This window comes from Mauremys reevesii, linkage group 1 (genome assembly GCF_016161935.1).
Source record: "Mauremys reevesii isolate NIE-2019 linkage group 1, ASM1616193v1, whole genome shotgun sequence".
Taxonomy (NCBI): Eukaryota; Metazoa; Chordata; order Testudines; family Geoemydidae; genus Mauremys; species Mauremys reevesii.
Window position 1 is genome coordinate 336,991,680 of NC_052623.1, and position 24,547 is coordinate 337,016,226.

Consider the following 24,547-nt stretch of genomic DNA (forward strand, 5'->3'; position numbering starts at 1 on the left):
TTTTTGTCTTGGGCACTCTTGTCTTTCTGTGTATGTGTGTATTTGGGCTGCAAATTCTTCCAAGAATGGAGCTTGTTCATTCTCTGTACAGCACCTAACATACTGATTTCTTTAGAAAGAGTTTCCAGTAAACTATGTGTGGAGAATAAGTATTAACTATTTCCAGAGAAATTGGAGAAGTGGTGATGCTTGAGTCAATGTTACTGTGCCAGGCACAATTTTGTGAGAATCAGCATAATTATAAAATGTAAATAATGATTCAGTACAGAAATTACCAAAAACATTTTTGTAAAGAAAATAATACGTAAAAATACCCTAAATGGGTTTTGTGAACATTTGTGATGGTTTTCTTATTATCAAAGGAGTTGTTGGTGAAACATGAAGACATATCACTATGTGCCCAAGACTATTAGATTTATAACATGTCTTAAAACAGACTCTAAATGACAGACAGACAGAGGTCTCTGGTTTCTCAGGCCTGGTCTACACTACGCGTTTATACCGAATTTAGCAGCATTAAACTGATTTAACCCTGCACCCGTCCACACAATGAAGCCCTTTATATCGATATAAAGGGCTCTTAAAACTGATTTCTGTACTCCTCCCCGATGAGGGGAATAGTGCTGAAATCGGTATTGCCATGTCGGATTAGGGTTAGTGTGGCTGCAATTCGACAGTATTGGCCTCCGGGCGGTATCCCACAGTGCTCCATTGTGACCGCTCTGGAAAGCAATCTGAACTCGGATGCACTGGCCAGGTAGACAGGAAAAGTCCCGCAAACTTTTGAATTTCATTTCCTGTTTGCCCAGCGTGGAGCTCTGATCAGCACGGGTGGCGATGCAGTCCCAAATCCAAAAAGAGCTCCAGCATGGACTGTACGGGAGATACTGGATCTGATCGCTGTATGGGGAGATGAATCTGTTCTATCAGAGCTCCATTACAGAAGACAAAATGCCAAAGCATTTGAAAAAATCTCCAGGCTATGATAGAGAGAGGCCACAGCAGGGACTCAGCACAGTGCTGCGTGACAAGCGTAACGGAGAGCCAAAGAATCAAATGGACGCTCATTGGGGGAGGAAGAGGGGACTGAGGACTCCAACTATCCCACAGTACCCGCAGTCTCCAAAAAGCATTTGCATTCTTGGCTGAGCTCTCAATGCCTGAAGGGTCAAAAACATTTTCCCGGGTGGTTCAGGGTATATGTCGTCAATTTACCCCTTTCCCCCCCCCGAAAGAAAAGGGAAAAAAATCGTTTCTCGCCTTTTTTAATGTCATCCTATGTCTACTGCATGCTGCTGGTAGACGGGGTGCTGCAGCGCTGAACAGCAGCAACCTCTCCCCTCCCCGGTGGCAGACAGTGCAAAATGACTGATATCCGTCGTCATCATCATCCTGTGAGTGCTCCTGGCTGGCCTCGGTGAGGTCGGCTGGGGGTGCCTGGGCAAAAATGGGAATGACTCCCAGTCATTCCAGAGCACAAACAAAAAGGCTTGGTAAGCCGTCATCATCACAGCTGCTGGCTGCTGAGCTCAGCTCCATCCCATGTCTAATCAAGATTCTGTGACTCTGACTATCATAGCAATGGGAGGCTGCCTCCCCATTTTTTCTCTAAAAAAAAAACAATGTTTCTTATTCCTGCATTCTTTATTACTTCATCACACAAATGGGGGGACATTGCCACGGTAGCCCAGGAGGGTTGGGGGAGGAGAGAAGCAATGGGTGGGATTGTTGCAGGCTGAGCTCCATCAGCGCCCCCCCTTTCATGTCTAATGAAGATTCTGTACTACCTGGACTATCATAGCAGTGGGAGGCTGCCTCCCCCTCATTTTATCTCACTAAAAACTCAGTGTTTCTTATTCCTGCATTCTTTATTACTTCATCACACAAATGGGGGGACATTGCCACGGTAGCCCAGGAGGGTTGGGGGAGGAGAGAAGCAATGGGTGGGATTGTTGCAGGGGCACCCCCTAGAATGGCATGCAGCTCATTATTTCTGCGGGATCTCTGGGGCTCTGACCCGGAGCGGCTGTGCTCTCTGGTTCTCTAGTACACTTGCCCCATATTCTAGGCAGGACTGACTCTATTTTTAGACAAAACATAAAGAAGGGAATGACCTGGGGAGTCATTCCCATTTTTGTCCATGCGCCCCCAGCTGACCTCAGCGAGGCCAGCCAGGAGCACCCATGACAGTAGCAGACGGTACAAAAGGACTGATAACCATCATCACCAATTTCCAATTGAAAATGGTGCAAAATGATAAACGTAATCTCATCGCCAATTTCCAATTGCAGACGGTGCTATAGCTGGTAATCGTCTCTGCTACCTTGCAACGGCAAATGAATGCTGCTGTGTAGCACTGCAGTACCGCGTCTGTCAGCAGCATCCAGTACACATACAGTGACAGTGACAAAAGGCTAAACGGGCTGCATGATTGCCATGCTATGGCGTCTGCCAGGGCACTCCAGGGAAAAAGGGCGCAAAATGATTGTCTGCCGTAGCTTTCACGGAGGAAGGATTGAGTGATGACATTTACCCAGAATCACCCGTGACACTGTTTTTGCATTGGGATCTCAACCCAGAATTCCAATGAGCGGGGGAGACTGCGGGAACTATGGGATAGCTACGGGATAGCTATCCACAGTGCAACACTCCGGAAATCGACGCTAGCCTCGGTACATGGACACACACCGCCGAAATAATGTGCTTAGTGTGGCCGCGTGCACTCGACTTTATACAATCTGTTTTTAAAAAACGGTTTCTGTAAAATTGGAATAATCCCGTAGTGTAGACATACCCTCACAAAATGCAGGCTTAACTGACACCTATAAAATCCAAGATAAGCTTCTCAATGACTACAGAAAACAGCATTATAAAAAAGTTAACTTCAGACTTAGAGTTTCTTTGAACTCCTTGGGGTTTTGAGATAAAGAACAGCTTTATTGACTGACTGATGAACCTGTGTGTGTGAGATCTGAGACTATGCTTTGTGCCCCTACTTCACCTGTACTTCTTAGTGGGTAACAAGGTGCCTCAGGATCCAAACCTAGGAGAAAGATTCACCTCTGACAAATCTCCAAGCTTTTAAGAGAGCTGGAAATCTGAAGTGTAAGATATCTATCTATCCCAGCCTGGAAAGCTTTGAAAACAGCAATGAAAAACCACCCCCAATGTAATTACACAGTGGAACATACTTGTGATGTATGAGCAAAAAATCTAGTTTTCCATTTCGATTTTTACTTATTTTAAGAGTTTACTTTTTGGCTGGTTGTTTGCCTTTTAATGTGCAAAACTAGGTTTCTCTACATAGTTTGAAGCTAAAATTGGTTGTTCACGGCAAATTACAAACATACAAATTAAAAAAAAATGAAACAATTTTAAAAGCTTAAGTGAGACAAAAGAGATTGCTAATGTTATTGAAAATTCTTCACTGTTATTCTCAGGCTTCAGTTGCTCACCTGGCCATTCAATATCTTTGGAGCACAGAGTATGCAGAATGCTTCCACACCACTTTCTTTAATACATGTGGGCCCAGTCCTGCAAACGTACAGATGACTAGTCCATTTGGAATGGGTGGGACTGCTCATGTGTGTGAGTTTGCAGGATCGGGATCTGTCAAGGAAACATTACCGTGTTTTTGGTGAACTCCTGGGGAGTCAATGGGAGTTCTTCTATAGACTTCAGAGGAGCCAGGATTCCACCCTCTGTTTTTATCAGTATTTCTTTTTGGAAGTTGTTCATAATAAAATTAGAATCAGTGTTTGTTAGTTGGTGGCTTTCAGTCTAAAATGAAAATGAGAAACCATATTTATGGTCTCCAGACACTCAACTGACAGGGAAAATGACAGAAAAACTATTACTTCAGTTCACAGATTTTTGATTAATTACATTGGCTATCTTCCTAAGAATAAACAAAAAAATACTCTTTTTCTCCAAAGAGACTAGATTTTACAACTGAATAGAACTGATCAAAGATTTTCCACTGACACTTATTTTTTTGATGGAAAATGCTTTTTCAATTAAAAGGAAATTTTCACCAAAAAATTAAGATTTTGTAAAAAATGAGGGTTTTTTGACCAAAAAACAAAGTCTTTTCAGTTTTAAAAAGATGTTCAGTTTTCAGATGCAGAAAACTGAAAAAATATTAAGGTTTTGGGTTTTCAGGTTCTTGACTAAAATTAGAAAAAATGTCAACAAAAAGACATTTTGTGTAATTTTCATCTAAATTTTTCATGGGACGGGGGAAGTATTTCCCACCCAGAGCCATGTGTAATGAACTTCACTTTAGATTTTGTAGACCCGAGAAATTGACTTGTTTCCATTCATGTCTTTTTTCGCCAAACAATGCTTTCAAGCTTCAGAAACTTCTAATTAAAGGGCAAATCCTGCCCATAGCTACACCTCCCTAAGGAGAAGTGCACCGGTGTGGTTCTGCTGCTCTCTCTCTCTCTCTCGAGAAGATTCTGGGGTGCTATGCAGGCAATGCACACTCCTGCATAATGTTGAGCTAAATGCTACTGGGGCTCTCTGTATAACAGCAGGAAGGGCGAAGAGAAGGTCAGGTATAAGAGGAGTGACTGGCGAAGGGGCAGAATTGCTCCTAAGACCGGAATAGGCTCTACTGTCTTTTACCTGTCCTATGTACATCTGCCCAGAGCCCAGCCTGGTCCTTCGAGCTCAGCACTGGGTAAAGGATTTGCTTCTGGATGTATAGGTCAAACAGGGTTATTTATTTATACATTTTTCATTTATCTGAATTTAAAGCATGGCTGACTTTGTGTATTACTCTGCTTTGCCCCAGTGTAATCTCTTTCACTCTACCCTTGACATCCTGCCTCCAGTCCAGTTCTGTCCCCATCTAAGAATAGTATTTTAGTGAAAGATAATCCTGCGTTGAATTAAAGAGCATTTCAAGCAATGATTTGCCAAAGAAGAGAGAGAGAGAGAAAATTTCTATGATTTTCACTGCACAGAAGAAATGTGCCATGAGTGTTGGGTGTTTTAGCAAGTACCAACTTGTCCAAGAATATACTCAGGTCTAAAGATTGCCTGGAATCTATATAATAACAATTCTGTTCCTGAATAAAGGCTATATCTTGCCCTCCTTCTATGCAGAGATCAAGAGTAGAAAATAGTCCTTAGAGCATTTGATTAATTTCTACAAAACAAAGATACGTCTGGTAAACAAACAGCACCAAAGATAATTCTTTTAAAGATTTTCATGAGAAAATGCAACTCAGATTATAAACTGCTTGGAACAAGAACCGTAGGTCTGATTCTGGGGTACACTGGTCCCTTCATGCCACCTTGCTGAGGCAAAGGGACTGTAACATAGGCCCAACTGGCTATACAGGAACAGCATAGTGGGAATCCTCCCTTGAGCCCTCATGATAAGGGATGTGACTGGGAAAAGGGATTTGACTGGAGCAGCTCTGGCTATTCCTGGTGCTAGAATGGTCCTTTAGGGCCCAGGGCAGCTAGATATAAATTACAAAAGCCTTCACGTTCTGCTAATTTACACTGGTCCCAGAATTAGGGAGCAGCAAAGGTGCCATAAAGCCATCTTTTCCTCACTGTCCTTGGGTCCTGTCCCAAATGCTGAGACCTGAGAATCAGGGCCCATAGGCCCAACATCTGTGGCATTGGAATAATAATAATAACCATCATCATCACAAAATTAATAATTAATAACATGTGCTGCATTGTTATAGATAAGGATACAATCTATTTGATCAATTTACAATAGAATGGCACTTAAAACTCACACTACTACATATGACCAAGTAGTTGTTCCTCCGGGATCTACAGTAATTTGTTTGTTGTAGAACAGAATTTTAACTACACACAATGTGCATAGCTGGTGTAGGGACATGCGGGGCCCTTCCTCCCATTTGCAGCTGGACAAGTGGGGCCATGATCTGCCTCAAACTGATCAGCGAAAAAATCAGCACATGTTTTAAAAGGGTTGGTGTATGTGTAATATATATATATCCACACACACCCATACACCAGGGGCGGCTCTAGGGATTTTGCCACCCCAAGCACGGCAGGCAGGCTGGGGCCTGGAGCCGCCCCTGCCATACACACACATGTACTTCTAGACTAAGGAGAATGTTATCATTGCTCTATTAATGTTACACTTCCAAATGGTCAAACCTTACAGTCCAGTCTGACAGAGTGAAGAAAAAAATTAAGAGAAAGCACATGCCAGAAAACCATAATTAAATGTAGAAAATATTCAGCCCCTCTATCACCCTGATGATTATGCCCAATGAGACTATTCCTTGGATTGTTCTTTTTCTAGGCACTGGCTCTCCCAATTGACCATAAAACACAGCACTTTATTTGAAAGAATAAAACTAGAGGCAATGACTATTTGACAATACAGACTATTCCCTTCCTGACCTATTTCACTGAAGGGTTTTAATTCTATCTTGGTTGGCTTAAAATGAATACATTAACATTTTTACTGCATACATTTAAATATTGATCCAAGCCATGCTTTGTGTAATACTGTGGTATATCATCTAGTTAATACTTTCATACTGTTAGTACGCTTTGCACTCTTGCTCAAACCTGTTAATCACTTTGTCCAAATAAATATGTGGTGTAAAAACCGGATGGTTGCTAATGCTTCCCTATTAAAATTTTAGTGGATCTAAATGATTGGTAACCTGCTTCCATTACTGATTGGAGTGTTATCTTGTATCCTTTTCAGTTGTTTATTTCACCACAGTTTCAAGATCCTTTACTTAATCTAAGCATTGAAAGGGAATGTTTCTCTTCATTTTATCACTTGTGCACTTTTTTTTAAAATGGACATGATCTGGAAACTGCTCAAGTTCACAGAGATTTAATACAATTACTATTTTAATAAATTAATTTCTCATCTCAACATCTGACCCTCCTCTTCATCCTACTCTTGAAGTGCTTCAATTAATGCCAAATTTCCAGTAGCGACGCATTTTTGTTCTAGGGAATTTGATCACTTTGACTCTGCTCTTTACTGTCTCCTGAAGGGTTGCATTTGAAATATTTCTCACTGCACTTCTGAGACTACCTTTCAATTAATTCTTTATAATTAAAAATGTATTGTAATTAACTGTGTAGTATATATGTATATCAGTGCCCTCTACTGGATAGAATCACAACGACTCTACTGTGGGTCATACACCCTATTACCTACAGGAAATTCTCCATTAACTCCATTGACTAGTGACCTGGGTTTTGGAACAGGAGTATTGTTTTTTCCCATCTGCCACCATGAAGTTCCTGTTAGCCATGATGTACAACAAAGCGATAACTATGGAATCATACCTGGCTGACTGGTTATTGTTTTGTTACAGTATTAATTTTGAGAATCCTACTGAATTTAACAAAAAAGTTCATTTGAGATAGTATGAAGAATGTTATAAATGCTTGACCATGAAATGTTGTGAATATACTTTGCATGGTCACTTTCCATTGTGAGATTATAGGACTCTTCCCAGTACTTTTTTTACTTGCATTTATTTTATCAGATTGAAATAGATAAATACATTGGAGGGGCTCAAAAGGGAGGAACTGTCATTAATTTCCTCAGAAAACAGTTTTGGCAAGTGGGGGAAAAAGCAGTTCAAATGGGCCTTTTGGACACAGGGAAAGGGCTCAGTTTAGTCTGCAATCCACAAAGAGGGTAGCAAATATTCTCATGGGGCTTGATTTTTAGAAGTATTAAGAATCCACAATTTCACTTGAACTCCATGGAAGCTACAGGTGCTGATCACCTAGGAAAGTGAGACCCCTGCCAGGCGCTTCTGGCATACAAGGGCACAATGTTAAGTCACCATCACAACAGCTCTGGAGGCAGAAGCTGGGCTATGATCACTAATGGTCTGATTCTGCCACCTTTTTCACACGGAATAGTCCCATTGATTACAGAAATCAGCCCCTCCTTATCTCTCTCCACCACAAAGCATTCCAGTAGCTTGAGCAATATCCTATTAGGCAGGTTCAGTAAAGTGTTTGTGAAGAGTCCATTTTTATTGCATATGTCCTATGCTTTGTATCTGGCATTAATAAATGTTGTCATTATAACTCTATGACACTACGTTGTATTAATAACAATAGGGCCAGATTCTCAGCTGGAGTGAATTGGTATAACTCTGGATCTATGGTATTTAACATTTGATAAGAATCTGTCCCATAATAGGTGGCTCTGGGAGGGCTAGAGCTCTTTGAATCCTATTAGTTGGGCAGATAAGTGAGTGTTTGAGACAAAGTTGTTCTCCATGTCCACTGAAGGCAGGACAGGAAATAATGGGCTTAATCTGCAGTAAGGGAGATTTAGGTTTAAATTCTGGAATAGGCATCCAAGGGAGGGTGAGGAATCACCACCACTGGAGATTTTTAAGAACAGGTTGGCAAACACCTGTCAGGTATGGTCTAGGTATGCTTGGTCCTCCCTCAGGGCAGAGGGCTGGATTTGGTGTCTTCTCAAGGTCCTTTCCATCCCTACATTTCTATGACTCTTAACCCCAAAGGACGGAATAACCTTTCTTCCTATGCATAACATGGCAGGGAGACTGTTCCCCAGGGAAGCAACTTTGAGTGTCTCTTAGGGCTTGTCTACACTACCTCTTAAGTCGATGTAAGTTACGTGACTTAGGGGCGTGAGAAAAGCAACTTCCTGAACGATGTAAGTTACATGAACTTAAAGCGGTGTCTACACCACGCTATGTCGGCAGGACACGCTCTCTTGCTGACGTAGCCTACGCCTCTCGCTGAGGCAGAATAATTATGTTGATGGGAAAGCAGTCTCCCGTCGACATACCACATCTTCACCAGGTGTGCTACGTTGCTGGAGCTGCGCCGAGGTAGCGTGGTAGTGGAGACAAGCCCTAGAACTACACGCTGTGCTGCCAGACAAGTGACAAACATATACGGTATTAGGTGTCTGATTTTTTCACTACATGCAAACTTGAAGAAACAACAGGTGGTAGGTAGGACTTTACTTACTTATTGTAGATCCAGATTCAGGTCTGTTCAAAGAGCTGATGATAACGAAGCCAAACCCTTCATTCTCTTTCCGGTGGATGACAACGTCACTGGTTTGTAAGCTGTGTGAAGTAAAGCCCTCTGGTGGTGTAGCATTACTACTAGATGCAGCATGATTACTGTTAGCATAAGCAGCATAGTCACTTCTAGGAGAACTGTGGTGTGTAGACACTGAACCTGGGCTTCTGCCATTTTCTGGGCAAGGGTCTCCTAAAATATAAATCATATAAGTATTACAGTTTAACTTGTTCAGTGACTTTATCAGTTACTTACCTTTGCTAATGCAACATGAATACAACTGACTGTTTATACTAAAGAAAGGAAACATAACAGATGTGAAAGAACTGGAATCTACCTAATTATGCAAAGTATTCAAGGGAAATCAGATAAAAGCAAACATAAACACAAACTCCTATTCTGCTCCACAGAGAAGCGAGGAATCTGTTGTAAGAAACAATACAAAGCTGTACAGCAAAGAAAGTTAACAAGAACTATTCAATTAGCTGATCTGTCATCTAGGGGGAAAATTGGCTGTCTAATCCAATACTAAATTATTTTCTTCGGATTAAAAGAATTTAAGCAGGCAGCTAATACAGAGTAATTTGGATTAGCTTTATAATTTTCCCCTTATAAATTGATTAGCATACTCAAAAGATGTTTATGGAGTAGAGGAGCAATACAATGAAAAATAATCACAAGTAATTATTCTGTTGCTGCCTCCATAGTTACAATGCTCATTTAGAAGTTTTAAAGATGCTCTTACATGCAGAGTTAAAATGATCAAAAGTGAAAATGAAGTCCATTAACCTTTCAGCTATGGCTTTATAATTTGTAAAAGCAGAGAGGAAGAGAAATTTTGTGGGATTAAGCAGTTCCTCTACAAACATTGCTGGCAGTCAGTAACTGTAAATAATTAAGTGACGCTTGTACGTGGAAAGAAATGTACCTATATTCATTGCAGACCTTTTGTTTCAGATGAATCATACCTTTCACAGTTTAAATATAGGAGTTTCAGATAAATATACAATGGATGTTTTCTGTCTCTAGCAGTTATAGTGGTGCAGTCATTCTACAAAATATCTGACAAGCTTCACATTCTCCCCACCCCTAAAAGAGTTTACAAGTTAAAACTTCCAAGTCTGAAATCTATTTTCTGAATAAAATAAGCAGGATCCAAGGACAAGCTGTTATTTTCTCAGGCAGGTCCTTTAACAGTCCTTGTGCAACTTTGAAATAGAGTGATTAGGGAGAGTAATGAGGAAGAAAACCAAACAATTATTGTGCCACTACATTAGAATACCAATCTCCAAGAGTTATTGGACCCAATCTGCAACTAAATGCCATAGTCAAAGACAAGAGAGATCACATTTTCTGGCTGTCATGTTTTAGAAGGTTGACTCTGTATATGTATACTGTGTATGTCAGTATGGCTTCAACAAAAAGAAAATGATCTTACTGCCCTGCATTATCAGGAGCGGGCTTTGTTATAAATGAATGCCAGAGATTCCCATTAACTACACAAAAAGTAGAAAAATGCAGGAAGAGCAAATTTTAGATGGCTATTCAATTTTCTTCTCTTTATTCTGAAACATATGCATCAGAATTTTTTTTTTGCTTGCTCTGCCTGCAAAGAAATGGCATTTTAATTTCTATTTGCTCTGAAACATTACATTTTTCTAACCAAGCAGGTTTCAGGAGCTCAAGTTTGGTAATTCTTTACCTCTGTTTTTGAGAAAGATTCTGAGGCAGAGCTGTGCAAAATAGTCACATTAAATCTCAAGCCCATTTGGATGACATTTTCTAACCCCAGCCTGTGCTAGGAAATGGTTTATGCGGCTGGGCTGAGGTTGTCTGCCCATTTCAGAAGCTAGTTAACCTCATTTCTATCCCACTTCCTAGCAAAATCCTTGAAAACATAGAAAGAAGTAAGGGTGTGATGGCCTTGAAACTTGGAGGTGAGGGCTTCCCCTTGGAGGCTAGCATTTTTCTAAAACCTGTGAATCAAATTGCTAGGCTCTGTTTGAAACCTGAACCCCGTGAGGTTTGCACAGCCCTAGTCTTGACTCTGTAGTTTGAGAGTGTGTGTATTGGGACCATCTGAGGATGTCTTTTCTTCCGAAGGCCTTTCCTCTATGTCTGATCCCTTTATTCACCCAATATTGCCTAAGACTTGTTCTTTCTTTCTTTCTTTCTTTCTTAGAGGAAGGCAAGCTTTTTGATCACTTCTATGCCTGATTTCCACAACCCCAAAGTCATTCACAGTCAGGACATGAACAGATCAACCCAAGAAAGTACAAACATATGTGTAAATGTCAATTTTTAAAAATACCAATTCAAAATTAACCTTTTCTTTGTTATGTAAGGCTCCACCTTTTTTTTTAAAAGAATGATTTCTTTCTATGGTTTTCTTTTCAAAATTTAGTTTTCTTTACATTTTACCTGCACATTTCTGACTGTTGCTTATATTAAGAATATTTTCACTATGGCATATTGAAGGGCATATTCTCCTCTCAGTCAAGCTGGTATAACCCCCCTGACTACAATGAAATTGCATTAGTTTAATTTAGATGAGAATCTGATCCATTGCATAGAAAAAAGAATAGAAAAGTCACACTAACTTGAAATTGGATATACAGTAAAATAGGTTCTAATTCTAATTCTGCAAGTTACATGTGGGTAGACTATTATTCCTGCATATTATAACTTGCAGGATCATGACCTTAATGTTGTGCATCAGTATGAAAATAAAGAATAACAAAGCTGCAAGACTAGTAAAAATTGCAGGAAAAATGTTTCTGGAAATCTACTATTTGTTGTAAAAAATTTTTGACAGCAATATAAGAAAAACCCAAGTTCTCCATATTGCACATGCTCAGAACTGAGATCTTTATTTTAACCCTATCAGCCTTAGGTGAAGATGTATGCCAATACCTTTGTACTGATTTTGTATTTTTCAGTTCATGTAAATAATGCTAAATTTTTGTTTAAAGGCAACATTCAATACATCACATCAATCTAAACACTTGCACAGCTTCATAAGCAGTTAAACAATGAGTCATACACTATATTTCTCAGTGTGTCACTATCAAGGCTAAAGAATAATTCAGGATGTTTTACTAGCTTGGTTCAATTTCCGTGTCAGGAATCCTGTGTGACTAATAGAAACTCTTAAAAGTTCCTTACATACTGTAAGGCAAGCAGCCACCAAAGGATGATAACTACGCTGTCTGTACTAACTCCTGTAATTATTATTCTTGCCTACAGTCCAGTTTCCATAGAGGCTGATAACATTTATTAACCCTTAGGAAACTAATGAATCCCCCACGTGTTCAATATTTTACCTTGGTAACTGGCCATTTTCCTAGGGTTTGGGGAGCTCCTAGGGGGCGTTGAGCCAGGTTGGAGGGAAGATTTCTGGCTGCAGGATTCTAGAGTGGTTAACAGAAAAAAGTCAGTCCCAAGATAGGGAGGATTGACAGTGACCTGACAGCGTGCCAGAGATGGGGAATGGAGACTACGAACAACAATAAGTGGGTTAGGAGCATGAGGTTGCTGACCTGCTAGGGTGGGCAGGGAGGGGAAGGCAAAGGCTAAGGAGATAGAGCAGGGAAAGAGGAAGGGCTCTTGGTGGATGGAGAGGGAGAAGACAGAAGGGGCCGATGACATGTTTACTAATTTCTGATCCCTCATTAAAGTGCCCTAATGATGAGCCTGTTCTAAGGGTTATATTACATTATTAAACTTCATTCACATGAGCAGAGAGTTTAACTGAATGAAAACAGATTTGCTCATTAAAAACTTTTGTTAAATAGATGCTGCCAGGAGACATTTAGAAAAAGTCTCCTTCTCTGTGTTACCAATAACACCTTAGATCATGGGGGGGCCAACCTGAGCCTGAGAAGGAGCCAGAAATTTACCAATGTACATTGCCAAAGAGCCACAGTAATAGGTCAGCAGCCCCCATGAGCTTCGACCCCCTGCCCCCAGCACCTCCCACCCACTGGCAGCCCCTCCAATCAGCACCTCCCCCTCATTCCCCGCACCTCCCGATCAACAGTTTTGTGGTGTGCGGGAGGCTCTGGGGGGGAGGTGAAGGAGTGAGGGCATGGCAGGCTCAGGGGAGGGGGCAGGAAGGGGTGGAGTGGGGGCAGGGCCTGTGGCAGAGCCAGGGGTTAAGCAATGAACACTCCCCGGCACATTGGAAAGTTGGTGCCTGTAGCTCCAGCCCCGGAGTCAGTGCCTATACAAGAAGCTGCATATTAACTTCTGAAGAGCTGCATGTGGCTCCGGAGCCACAGGTTGGCCACCCCTGCCTTAGATGATCAAGACTGAGAGAATTTAAAATGTTTCATTTGCTGTATGCAGTGTTGTAGCTGTGTCAGTCCCAGGATATTACAAAGACAAAGGGGAGGAGGTAATATCTTTTATTGGACTAACTTCTGTTGGTGAGAGAGACAAGCTTTTGAGCTTCTCTCTTAGTATCTTTCCCAGACCTGAAGATGAGCTCTGTGTAGCTTGAAAGCTCATCTCTCTCACCAACAGACGTTGGTCAAATAAAAAATATTACCTCACCCATCTTGTCTATCTAATTTGCTTTACACCATGAATTGTTTGTTTATCTTCTGCACGTTTTGCTTGGAAAGGGAAACCAGATTGCCCTGTTTCTAGTCATTATTTATATAGCACTAAAAGACTTGAGATGGCTTCCTTTGAAGTCAGTGGCAAAACTCCCATTAACTTAAATGGCAGCAGGACTGGGCTCATAACATGTCAAAGCAATGGAAGGAATTCCTGTCCTAAAGAGTTTATAATCTGCAAGCCTGTTCCTGCTTGCTTTACTCACACCAATGACTTCAATGAGATCACTCAGATGAGCAATATGAGCACCCTTTGGTCCTAAAATTGCACAAGTAGGGACAATACAGGAGAACACAGTATGGAACAAACACAGAGTCACTCATGATCATTACAGGAGGATTGTCACTGTTACTTCCTGGTTCTCTAGGAAAGAGGCACAACACTGCAATATTTGCCTTACAAACACTGCCAGGGAATGTTGAAGGACAAATGTTTTCCATGACTTAATTCTTTAAATAATAAAAAAAAATATAATAAAGTTAGTTTTTGTTCAAACTTTTTCTTTAAAAAAAAAAGCATTACCTAAATTACCGCCCCCTTTGTTGACAGCCCTTGGTTAGTTTTTCCACATTTCCCTTTTTTATTAACATACCTATAGATAGCACCTTTCTTCTCACAGTAAGATTCACTTGCCCATTTCGGGCTGCATTATGCATGAGATCAATCACATATCGGTGGGTTTTGCCAGCCACTGGGATCCCATCTACATACACCAACTCGTCACCAGGATGTAGACGACCATCTCTGTCTGCAGAGCCCATTGCAATTACTGCTCCAATCAAAATCTAGATAGTGAAACAAATGGGAATGTTAAATATATTTAAGGTGTTGGTGGTTCACTGGGTAACATTTTTTCCCTTTCAGTTAAAATTTAATTAATGCTCCCACAAGGCATTGGGTGGCACTGTGCTACTGCTCTTAAAACCAAAACCCTGATCACTCAGGATCATTTAAAGATGCCATTCTGTTTTCCACAAGAGATGGGGTGATAAACTTGAGAATTCTAGCATTAGAATTCTAGCATCTAGAATTCTGCAACACTGGCCAACTACACTTTAAATCTTTAAATCAAGAGTGTATGTCTAAGGGCTTGTCTATACTTACGGCTATATTGGCATTGCTATGGTCGATGCAGTGACGTTGAATGAGCAGGTCTGGTGAAGACCCGCTAAGTCGATGGCAGAGTGCTCTCCTGTCGACTCCTGTACTCCAGCTCCCCAAGAAGAGTAAGGGAAGTCGGCGGGAGAGCATCTCCTGTCAACACATTGCAGTGTAGACACTGAGGTAAGTGGATCTAGCTACGTCGACTTCAGTTACGTTATTCACATAACTGAAGTAGCGTAACATAGATCGATTTACCGCAGTAGCGTAAACAAGGCCTAAGAGAGCTACTCTAGTTTGACAACAAGCTATTGGGTTTGATGCAGGAATTACTGGATGAAGTTCTATGGGCTGTGTTATGCAGGAAGTCAGACTAGATCAATGGTCCCCAACGCGGTGCCCGCGGGCGCCATGGAGCCCACCGGGGCATCTATGTGCGCCCGCCTACTGACAAGGAAGCGCCCCACCACCGAGGAGTGTGGCTGCCGGACAAGCAGCTGCCGAAACGCCGCTGAGATGTGGCAATGTCCAGAAGCATCGCCGCTGAAATGCCGCTGCTTCTCGGCAGCATTTCGGCAGTGATGCCTCTTGATGACGCCGCTTCTTGGCAGCGACGCTTCTTGGTGTTGGCGCTTCTTGGAGGCATTTTGGCAGCGACGCCTCTTGATGATGCTGCTTCTCGGTGGCATTTCAGCGGTTGCTTGTCTGGCAGCTGCGCTCTTCAGAGGTTAGTTGTCTGCCGCCCGTCACACTGAAAGTTTCGGGACCATTGGACTAGATGAACATAATGGTTACTTTGGGCCATCAAATATGTGAATCTATATTCTGTCCACCTATGTTCCCTGACTGCTGTGTTCTATAAAATAGTTTGATATATTTAATCGCAAAGGTGTTTACCTGAATTTCAGTAGTGAGTTGAAATGATCCCTAGTTAGCAAACTACTTTGGGATCCTTTGGTAAGAAAGTTGCTGTATGAGGCATTTCTGCTGATAAAAAACAGTTAAGGAGTAACTGATTGGCAAAAAGAGAAGAAGAGGACAAATGTCAATTTTTTCTGTGCAGATGGAGTTTTTAGATGGAGGACATGCTCAAATGTACATTTAAAATCAACTTGTTTTAGACAGGTAAACCCAGTAAAAAGGAACATTCAAAGATTTCTAATGAATTTTTCCAGACATATATTTTTTTCCATGACATATTTGGGATAAAAATCAAAGTTAAATCAAACAAAACCCGAATTCCCTGAAAAGATTTGTATGTTTAAATTATTCGCAAAGTTATTTCCTGATTTTCTTTCGTTTAGGTTTTTGGTAAACAAAGAATGATGGGTTCAGATGGAAAAGTAGCCATGTGAGGTATCTGCTTAAGAGTTAACACAGCCTGAGGCTGTATTAACTCTTGAGCAGTGCCCTCTTTAGATGATAAGGGAAAGAAGCCATCAAAGGAACTTGTAAACATGAAGAACAGCTGCAAGGGGCAGAAGGTGGTGCAGAGGCATAGGATGAGTGTGTCTATATGGGTGGTCTTGGCCTCTGATGGATACACAGAGGTCTGAAGGGGCCTGGAAGCAAACGTCTGCGAACCTAATGGAAGAGTTTTCAGAGGAAACTTCATGTGGGGAACTTTGCAGAATTTTCCTCTCTCTCTCTCTGGCCTTCTCCTGGTGCAATCTTTTGCTCCCAAAATGTACGGGGGAGGGGAGGGGAGGAAGCCACAGCTTTCTCCTTCTTCCTGATGTTCTTAGATACCATTTAAGTAGTGCCAAGCAGAGTTACCAGAGATTTTCTTTTGAAATACTCCATTCTGTGCTTCAAAAGGCTGAAAGAATATACCTCAAAAGGTTTGGATACTACTTTGTGCAAAACCCAGCTATAAAATATACATTTATGCTCCTTTACTGGACAACAAAAAGCAACCCCAGGCTGCACTGAGATAGATTCACACAAAGTAGTCTCAAAACATTTTGTTTTTGTGTCTCTACAGAGTAAGGATTTGTAGCTAGTTATCTAAAACAGAAATATCTATGAACTCACTGTAGCATGGCAGATTTTTATGGGGGAAAACTTGCTCCTTGGTTTGTATACTGAATATATTTCATTTGCTTTAAATCTGATTCTATGCAGATAAAGCACTGAACAGTATCTTGACGGCAGCTGCACAGTAAGCAGAGGTTTTCGCTGAGCTGTCCACAGTGATCCCACCATTAGGTTAGAATTAGAAGTACGGAAAATGATTTCTTCCAGTGTGCATTACCTTGCTTTTGTCAAAGTGGTATTTCATCTGCCATTGCAGTGGCCCATCTAGCTTTTTAAAGTTCCTCTCATGCTCCTAACAGTGTTTTCTAGTCTTGACTATGCTAAATAATGTTGTCTCTTCTGAAAATTTTGCTACTCTTTGTTCACTCCCTTACAGATCATTAATACATTTAAGCTCCAATCCTGCAATTCACTGTGCCCATCTAACCCACCACTCAGTGTACAGTCCTCTGCCACGAATGATCCACAGAAGGATACGATTCTTTTACTGGCCACAGCTACGGGGTTGGGGGGTGGGGAGGCGTCTTTAGCTCAAGCTGTAGCAACTCAGGCTTTTAGCTATAGAAATCCCTAGTTCAGTCCCTGGTGTGTCAGCCAAGATGGCAGCCATTACAGTTGTTTACTTCAATGGGGCTCTGCACAGGTGCGCTGCTTCACCTGCGTGCAGTGAATGCTGGGCTTGGGTTGCTTAAAAAAAGTCACATTCTGACATAATGGGAGCCATATGCAATAACATGGATCCTAGTTTAGAACCTGGAGATGACCCACTGTAAACATTTTCCTATGTTGAAAATCAATAATTTATTCCTTCTCTTTGTTTTGTGTGTTTTATCTAGTGTCTCTCACCTCATGACTACTTGATTTCCTTAATAGTTATAAATTCTGCAAACAAAAAACAAACTGAAAAATATCAAGCATTTAATGACAGTTGTGTCATCCTTTCAGAATGAGACTGACTGGAATATCTCCGGGGGCAGTCTGACAAAATTATCGGAGATAAGAGATGGATCACAGAGAAAACCATTAGTTTCAGCTATTGCTTGATGGTAATAAAATTTACTTTGAAACAATCTCCCAAATGTTGACCTGTTGCAATTAACAGTATTTGTGAGAGAGTGTTTCGGCCTAGTGGTCTGAGAATGAAATTAGGAGCCAGAAATTCCTAGCTGCTAACCCCTGCTTTGCCACTAAGTCCCGCTGTGATTATTTTTTTTTTGGCACATCATTTCACTTCTCTCTCATTTTCCCCATCTGTAAATGGCTACTTCATAGATTCCTTGTACAGTTTAATTAAATAATATATGTAAAATGAAGTGGGAGAGGAAAAGGGCTTAGTATTATCCACTTCACTGATGGGTTCATGATGCTGAATTCAAGTTGTATAAATGCATCCAAAATATTTTCCCTGTCTGGAAGAGTACTAAATATCTGAGTGCGGTGGACAATTTCAGAATATCTGGCCACATTCATTGATGGTTCACCAGAGTAAGTTAGGCACAATATGGGGTATGTGTGTCTGGAGTGTGTAACTGTTACAGTTCACTGGCAGTAGAAGCATATCTTAAACTCCTTGCTAGTCACTGGCAGATGTGATAGATGCATATAGGGGTATGGTCTTGGATACTGATATTTGGAGTTGACTAGAGTTGACACTGATTGGAGTTGGCGTAGTTGGTATCTAGCAGAGGTGTCTAAATGTAACTCCTCTGCTCTTCTTTAAAGAGTCTTTGTGCTCACCAGCAAGTAAAGTGGAGTACTCCAATCCTATCTGTTCTTTCAAAATACTAGTGTCAAATGGATTATACACCCTGAAGCAAACTCTGTTACGGTCCTACTAAACTGTTCGCATCATCACTTTTAAAAACTTTATGTGGAATTTGCTTTTTACAGAAACTTATTCCCTTATGCTGAGGAATCTAATACTCCTTTTTAGAAACAAAACCACAAAGACAAAAGACAATTAAAGTCTCGTTTTGTTCTCTGTTACCTGAGTACACAGCAGGAAAGCTGAAAAAAAAATTTCAAAGTATCTCACTGCTTGCTTCATGGAAAGTGAGGGGGTTTGCAGGACAAACATAAGCTGTGCCTCTCCTTGTTTAGAGGTGAGAGGCATGGGTGGGTGCAGTTGAGCTGTGAATGGGGGAGAAGGGAACAGCAAAGGAGAGAAAAATTAGATTTGAAATATGTTTTATTATGAATGCAAATTATGCAGAAGTTGTGTGTCTTCTTCACAAATGCGGAGTTTGTATGATGAAAACAGAAGACAAACATCCTAGGCAGCATGGATTTTGAGTGTTGTTTGAGTGATGACACTTTCTCTAGGTAATAGATAAAAATTTTAAAAGCTCCTAAGCCTTGTTTCAAAAATAACTTTGGCATTGAGAAGACTAAGTCCTAATGACTTTCAATGAGACTTAGGCTACTAAATTGCTTTTGAAAATGGAATCTAGGCTTTCAATTCACTAGGGTGCTTTTTGAAAATTTCTCCCCAATGTATTTATGCCAAAATATGGTCTCTGTGTTTGTCAGTATATGGTGTATTGCTTTTAGAATATGATGCATATACTTCAATATACAGAAGGCACCCTTAAAATGTCAATATTTCTCACATTTATCAATATTTCATTTCTTCACACAAAGCGCAGTCACCCTGTGAAACTTGTTGCCAGGGGATGTTGTGAAGGCCCAAACTATAACTGGATTCAAAAAAGAATTAGATAAGTTCCTAGAGGATAGCTCCATCAATGGCTATTAGTCAAGATGGTCAGGGATACAACCCCATGCTCTGGTTGTCCCTAAGTCTCTGACTGTCAGAAGCTGGAACTAGACGACAGGGGATGGATCACTCAGTAACTGCCCTATTCTGTTCATTCCCTCTGAAGTATCCGGCAGCAGGCACTATTGGAAAACAGGATAATGGGCTAGATGGATCATTGGTCTGACCTAGTATGGCCATTATTATGTTCTTATCAATACTTGCTCATAGTGGTAAATGTGATAATACACTTATTTCTTATTTGAAATATAGTAAATAATTTTGGTTTCTCAGATATCATCACAGGACAAGTGTTAACATTTTAATGGCTATCATTTTATTTTGTATGGATTTGAATAAATGACATGTAAATCAATCAAACCATATTTAGATTTTTCTAAGAAGCATGTCACTGTTGAATGTAAGCAACATAGAATAACTAGTTGGTTATGGTATATCGTTTATCTATATAGGTTTGGGATCACTACATCAGTCTTGAGTGGCAAAGCTATGACTGAGTCATGCAGGTCACTCCAAATAGGTTCCATTAAAAAGAAATCATATGCCCCACCACCCAATCATATACTGAATATATGCCACACATTTTACAAAAAAGGATATTAAAAGGTTTTAGAGAATTTTTAAAATTGTATGTGTGTTCTGTTTTGTGTATTGAGTGCAAGGGACTGGACTAGTAGACCTCTTGAGGTCCCTTCCAGTCCTATGATTCTATGATTCCTCCACCTGTAAAGCCAATGAGTCCAATAATTATGTCATTATTTAAGGTTTTGAGGCCTTGCAAGGCTAGAAGCACATGCTGGATGCCCCTTTGGAAAGGTGGGGATGTCCCCTTCCTAGTGGCATAAATCTCCCATTTCCATGCCTGATGCATCAAAAGTTATTGGTTCTTAAACCTGTCACTGGTGCAGAATGAAATGGCCTGGGCCTTAGACCAGGTAACATTTTGGGGGAAATTTTATATTGGGGTAGAAAAAAGGAAACCGTTCTCTAGGTGGTTTATATTTTTTATTGTTTTTATTTAGAAAAGGCATCTATTTGAAGCTGCTCAGAAATTTTGAATTTAGAAAAAATCAAGGTGGAAGTGGATTAGTGCACAGGGAGCAAGTGAAGTGGTCAAAGGAATGAGATAATGGCAATTTATCATGTAGGCAGCAATTCTGTGTCCATGGTACATATTTTAATATACTCTTCAGTGTTTTTTCACTATATGAGACGCTGTGATATTTTCTAGTAGATAATTAATGCACTTAATTTACAGTGGATTTATTTTATAGACTTTAAGGCCAGAAGGGACCGCTGTGATCATCCAGTCTGCCTGCCTTCATATCACAGGCCACAGAACTTCACCCATGCATGCCTATAAAAGACCCATAACCTCTGGCTGAGTTACTGAAGTCCTCAAATCATGATTTAAACATGCGTGAAGACATGACTCAATTAAGTCAATGGTAAAACTCCCATTGGCTTCTGTGTCCAGATTTCACCTGTAGTGCATGTGTTCCCAAAGATGAATGAGGTAATTAACAGTACTCACTAATCCCACACATTCCATATGTGTACAGTTTGTATCTACACTGACTTACTCTAGTACAGCATGGTATTCATTCACGCATGCTCATACAAAATTTGATGCAAATCTACTGGTTAAACTCAGTACTTGATCCTTCAGGGAAGCCAATGGTTCTCTGTAAGTCAATAATTAAAAGGGCCAAATAGCAGTCAGTTCTCTAAAAAGAGATCGGAGAGTGCACTCTTCCTAACTTAATACAAAATGATTCACAATGACATATTTTAAGTGGAGATGCTGACAATTTGAGAGACCTGTCTTTTTCAATGGATGAACAGGAAAAAGTCTTTTTACTTGGAGTTATAAAATTCCATTCCTTTATGACTACTGTACAAAGTGATATTTTTCTGACACTTACAAAGATACTGAAACTATAAAATAGAAAGCCATGAAGAAATTACTTACAGGTTGCCCAGGTTCATCTCCTCCAAGGATTCTGAAGCCAAATCCAGACTCCATCCTCCGAAGATGAACATCCAGCTCCTTGTAATCTGGACCTGGTTTAAAAGGAGATCTCATTGAATAATGTACTTTTGTTTTGCCTTGAGAAACTGAATATCCCAGTGGTTAGTTTATTGGAAATGATTAATGATGGTCCTGTTAGAGCGGGTGGAAACTGTATTGAATACAATGTGTTGTATACAGACAGACACAGATACTTGAATATGAAGATATCTCTAAAGACGATGGTGTGCAGTAAAGTACGTATACTCAATCCAAACTAGAAAGTGGGTAGTATGAGGCAAATTCTGCCCTTGATACATGGCATAATGTACTGCCTTCTTCTTATAACTGCCTTTGTATTATATTTTGTTGCTTCACCATCAGTGATGGTATTTACTTTGTAACTTTAGTTCTTCAAACCTTTAAAAGATTAATTTGACATGGGAGTTGGAGATACTTGAAAAATGATCAGCTCTAATTACAAGTCAGTAGAACTAAATAACCATTAATGAAAAGACCATTTTAGTCTACACAGGTATAAACAGTGTGCCAACTTGTGTAATGTAGCTTTACAGTATTTCAGTCTGAGATAAAGAATTTTGGTGCTAGTTGGCATTCGAAGTCCCTAAAATGAAGGGTTTGAAATGGACAGGTAACACAACATTAAACTGAACAACTTTCTACTCAATTAACATTTCAGGAGCTTTATAAATCATTAAAATTCCTGTTTTTCAGATCACTGTAACTTGATTGTAAAATTATGTTCTGTGCTGAAACTCATCATACAATCTTCCAGCTAAGGAACACTGTGTATTTTTAAAATGAAATTACTGGAAAATCTATTTAGCTCATTTAAAAGCTACTACTGTATAAAAAGTAATATTCAAAATTCTGGGCTTTTATGCACTCATCACAAAAAGAGAGAGGAAATGAATTTTTAAAGGAAATACAGTGAAACAGTGAACATTCAAGAGACTGACAAGAACTGGCTGCTTCATAAAGATGGTCTTTTAATAATGGCAGACCTGTATATTACTCAATACATTTGGGCTTACTTTGGGATGGTCTCCTAAGAAAGGACAGTCAATAATTAGGGTGTGGTTTCTTACAGATTTCATTAGAATCCATAATGTGGGATAATGTTTTTCAGGATTTTCAACCCCATCACAGCATCCACCCCAAAATTAAAACCACAAGGGTTTAAAAAACCCCAGGAGATGCAGTCCATGGGGTGGATAATCAAAGGTGGCTGATCTGGGGACCCCTAACTATTACAGCACCCCAACCTGGGCTAGCTATGGATTGCAGCTCAGCCTAGCATCTTCACAGCACCACATGCTATGGGCTTTCCACCTCCAATCCCACCACTGGAAGACTCTCTGTGCTGGAGCTTGTGGGGTGGGGGGAAGCATAAAGCTACACCTTGTGGTTCTGCAATATGCCTGTGCTGACAGAAGTTGCCACAGCCCACTGTGGCATATTAATGACTCCTCTATGCTGCTGGAGTGGTGTTCAGGGGTTTTAGCATGCAACAGTGACATCATCTATCCCAAGGTATTTTAACATGAAGAGTTGGTGCATAAGAGAAGGTGTATTGACATTACTTGGAGTCAATGAGCAGGCATTGGTATTAGGTCTTCTTGTATTGGGTCGGGTCCAAAATACCTTGAAATCAATTAGAATCTTTCTATTGACTTCAACATGCTTTGGCTCAGGCCTTGGGTGTTGATCCTATGATCTGAGCCACACTCAGGGATCACTGCACTTATGTGAATCCCCACAATTGGCAGGATGAGGACTTAAGAAGTCAGGCCTTGACACCATAGACTACAATAGTTGCCAAGGTGCTTTTATAGTCAATCATGTCAATGATTTGTGTGAAAGTAACAAAGTTCTTATATATATATAGGGCTGTTGATTAATCGCGGTTAACTCACGTGATTAACTACAAAAATTAATTGCAATTAAAAAATTTAATCGTGATTAATGGCAGTTTTAATTGCACTGTTAAACAATGGAATACCAATTGAAATGGATTAAATATTTTGGATTTTTTTTACATTTTCATATATATTGTATTCTGTGTTGTAATTGAAATCAAAGTGTATATTATTTTTAATTACAAATATTTGCACTGTAAAATGATAAACAAAAGAAATAGTATTTTTCAATTCACCTCATACTAGTACTGTAGTGCAATCTCTTTATCATGAAAGTGCAACTTACAAATGTAGATTTTTTTTGTTACATACAACTGAAAAACAAAGCAATGTAAAATTTCAGAGCCTACAAGTCCACTCAGACCTACTTCTTGTTCAGCCAATCACTAAGACAAACAAGTTTGTTTACATTTACAGGAGATAATGCTGCCCTCTTCTTATTTGCAATGTCACCAGAAAGTGAGAACAGGTGTTTGCATGGCACTTCTGTAGCTGGCATTGCAAGGTATTTATGTGCCAGATATGCTAAACATTCTTATGCCTTTTCATGCTTCAGCCACCATTCCAGAGGACATGCTTCCATGCTGATGACCCTTGTTAAAAAAATAATGCGTTAATGAAATTTGTGACTGAACACCATGGGGGAGAATTATATGTGCCCTGCTCTGTTTTACCTGCATTCTGCCATATATTTCAAGTTATAGCCATCTCAGATGATGACCCAGCCCATGTTCATTTTAAGAACACTTTCACTGCAGATTTCACAAAATGCAAAGAAGGTACCAATGTGAGATTTCTAAAGATAGCTATAGCACGCGACCCAAGGTTTAAGAATCTGAAGTGCCTTCCAAAATCTGAGACGATTGAGGTGTGGAGCATGCTTTCAGAAGTCTTAAAAGAGCAACACTCCAATGCAGAAACTACAGAACCCGAATCACCAAAAAAGAAAATCAACCTTCTGTTGGTGGCATCTGTCTCAGATAATGAAAATGAACATGCATCAGTCCGCAC

The 24,547-nt window shown here is 40.2% G+C and overlaps 1 protein-coding gene across 23 annotated transcripts in view; it reads right to left on the reverse strand.

Annotated features, from left to right (window-relative positions):
• The window catches only part of MAGI2 (membrane associated guanylate kinase, WW and PDZ domain containing 2), a 1,074,597-nt gene that overhangs the window by 69,766 nt on the left and 980,284 nt on the right, over window positions 1-24,547 (reverse strand). For 19 of the 23 annotated variants that reach the window (XM_039518176.1, XM_039518126.1, XM_039518238.1 and 16 more), the window contains 4 exons: window positions 21,558-21,649; window positions 14,264-14,456; window positions 12,375-12,461; window positions 8,995-9,243 (listed from right to left, as the gene is read on the reverse strand). In XM_039518176.1, the coding sequence (XP_039374110.1) occupies window positions 8,995-9,243; window positions 12,375-12,461; window positions 14,264-14,456; window positions 21,558-21,649 (621 nt within the window). The remainder of the gene's footprint in view (window positions 1-8,994; window positions 9,244-12,374; window positions 12,462-14,263; window positions 14,457-21,557; window positions 21,650-24,547) is intronic. The other 4 variants (XM_039518167.1, XM_039518189.1, XM_039518183.1 and 1 more) reach the window with 1 other exon arrangement.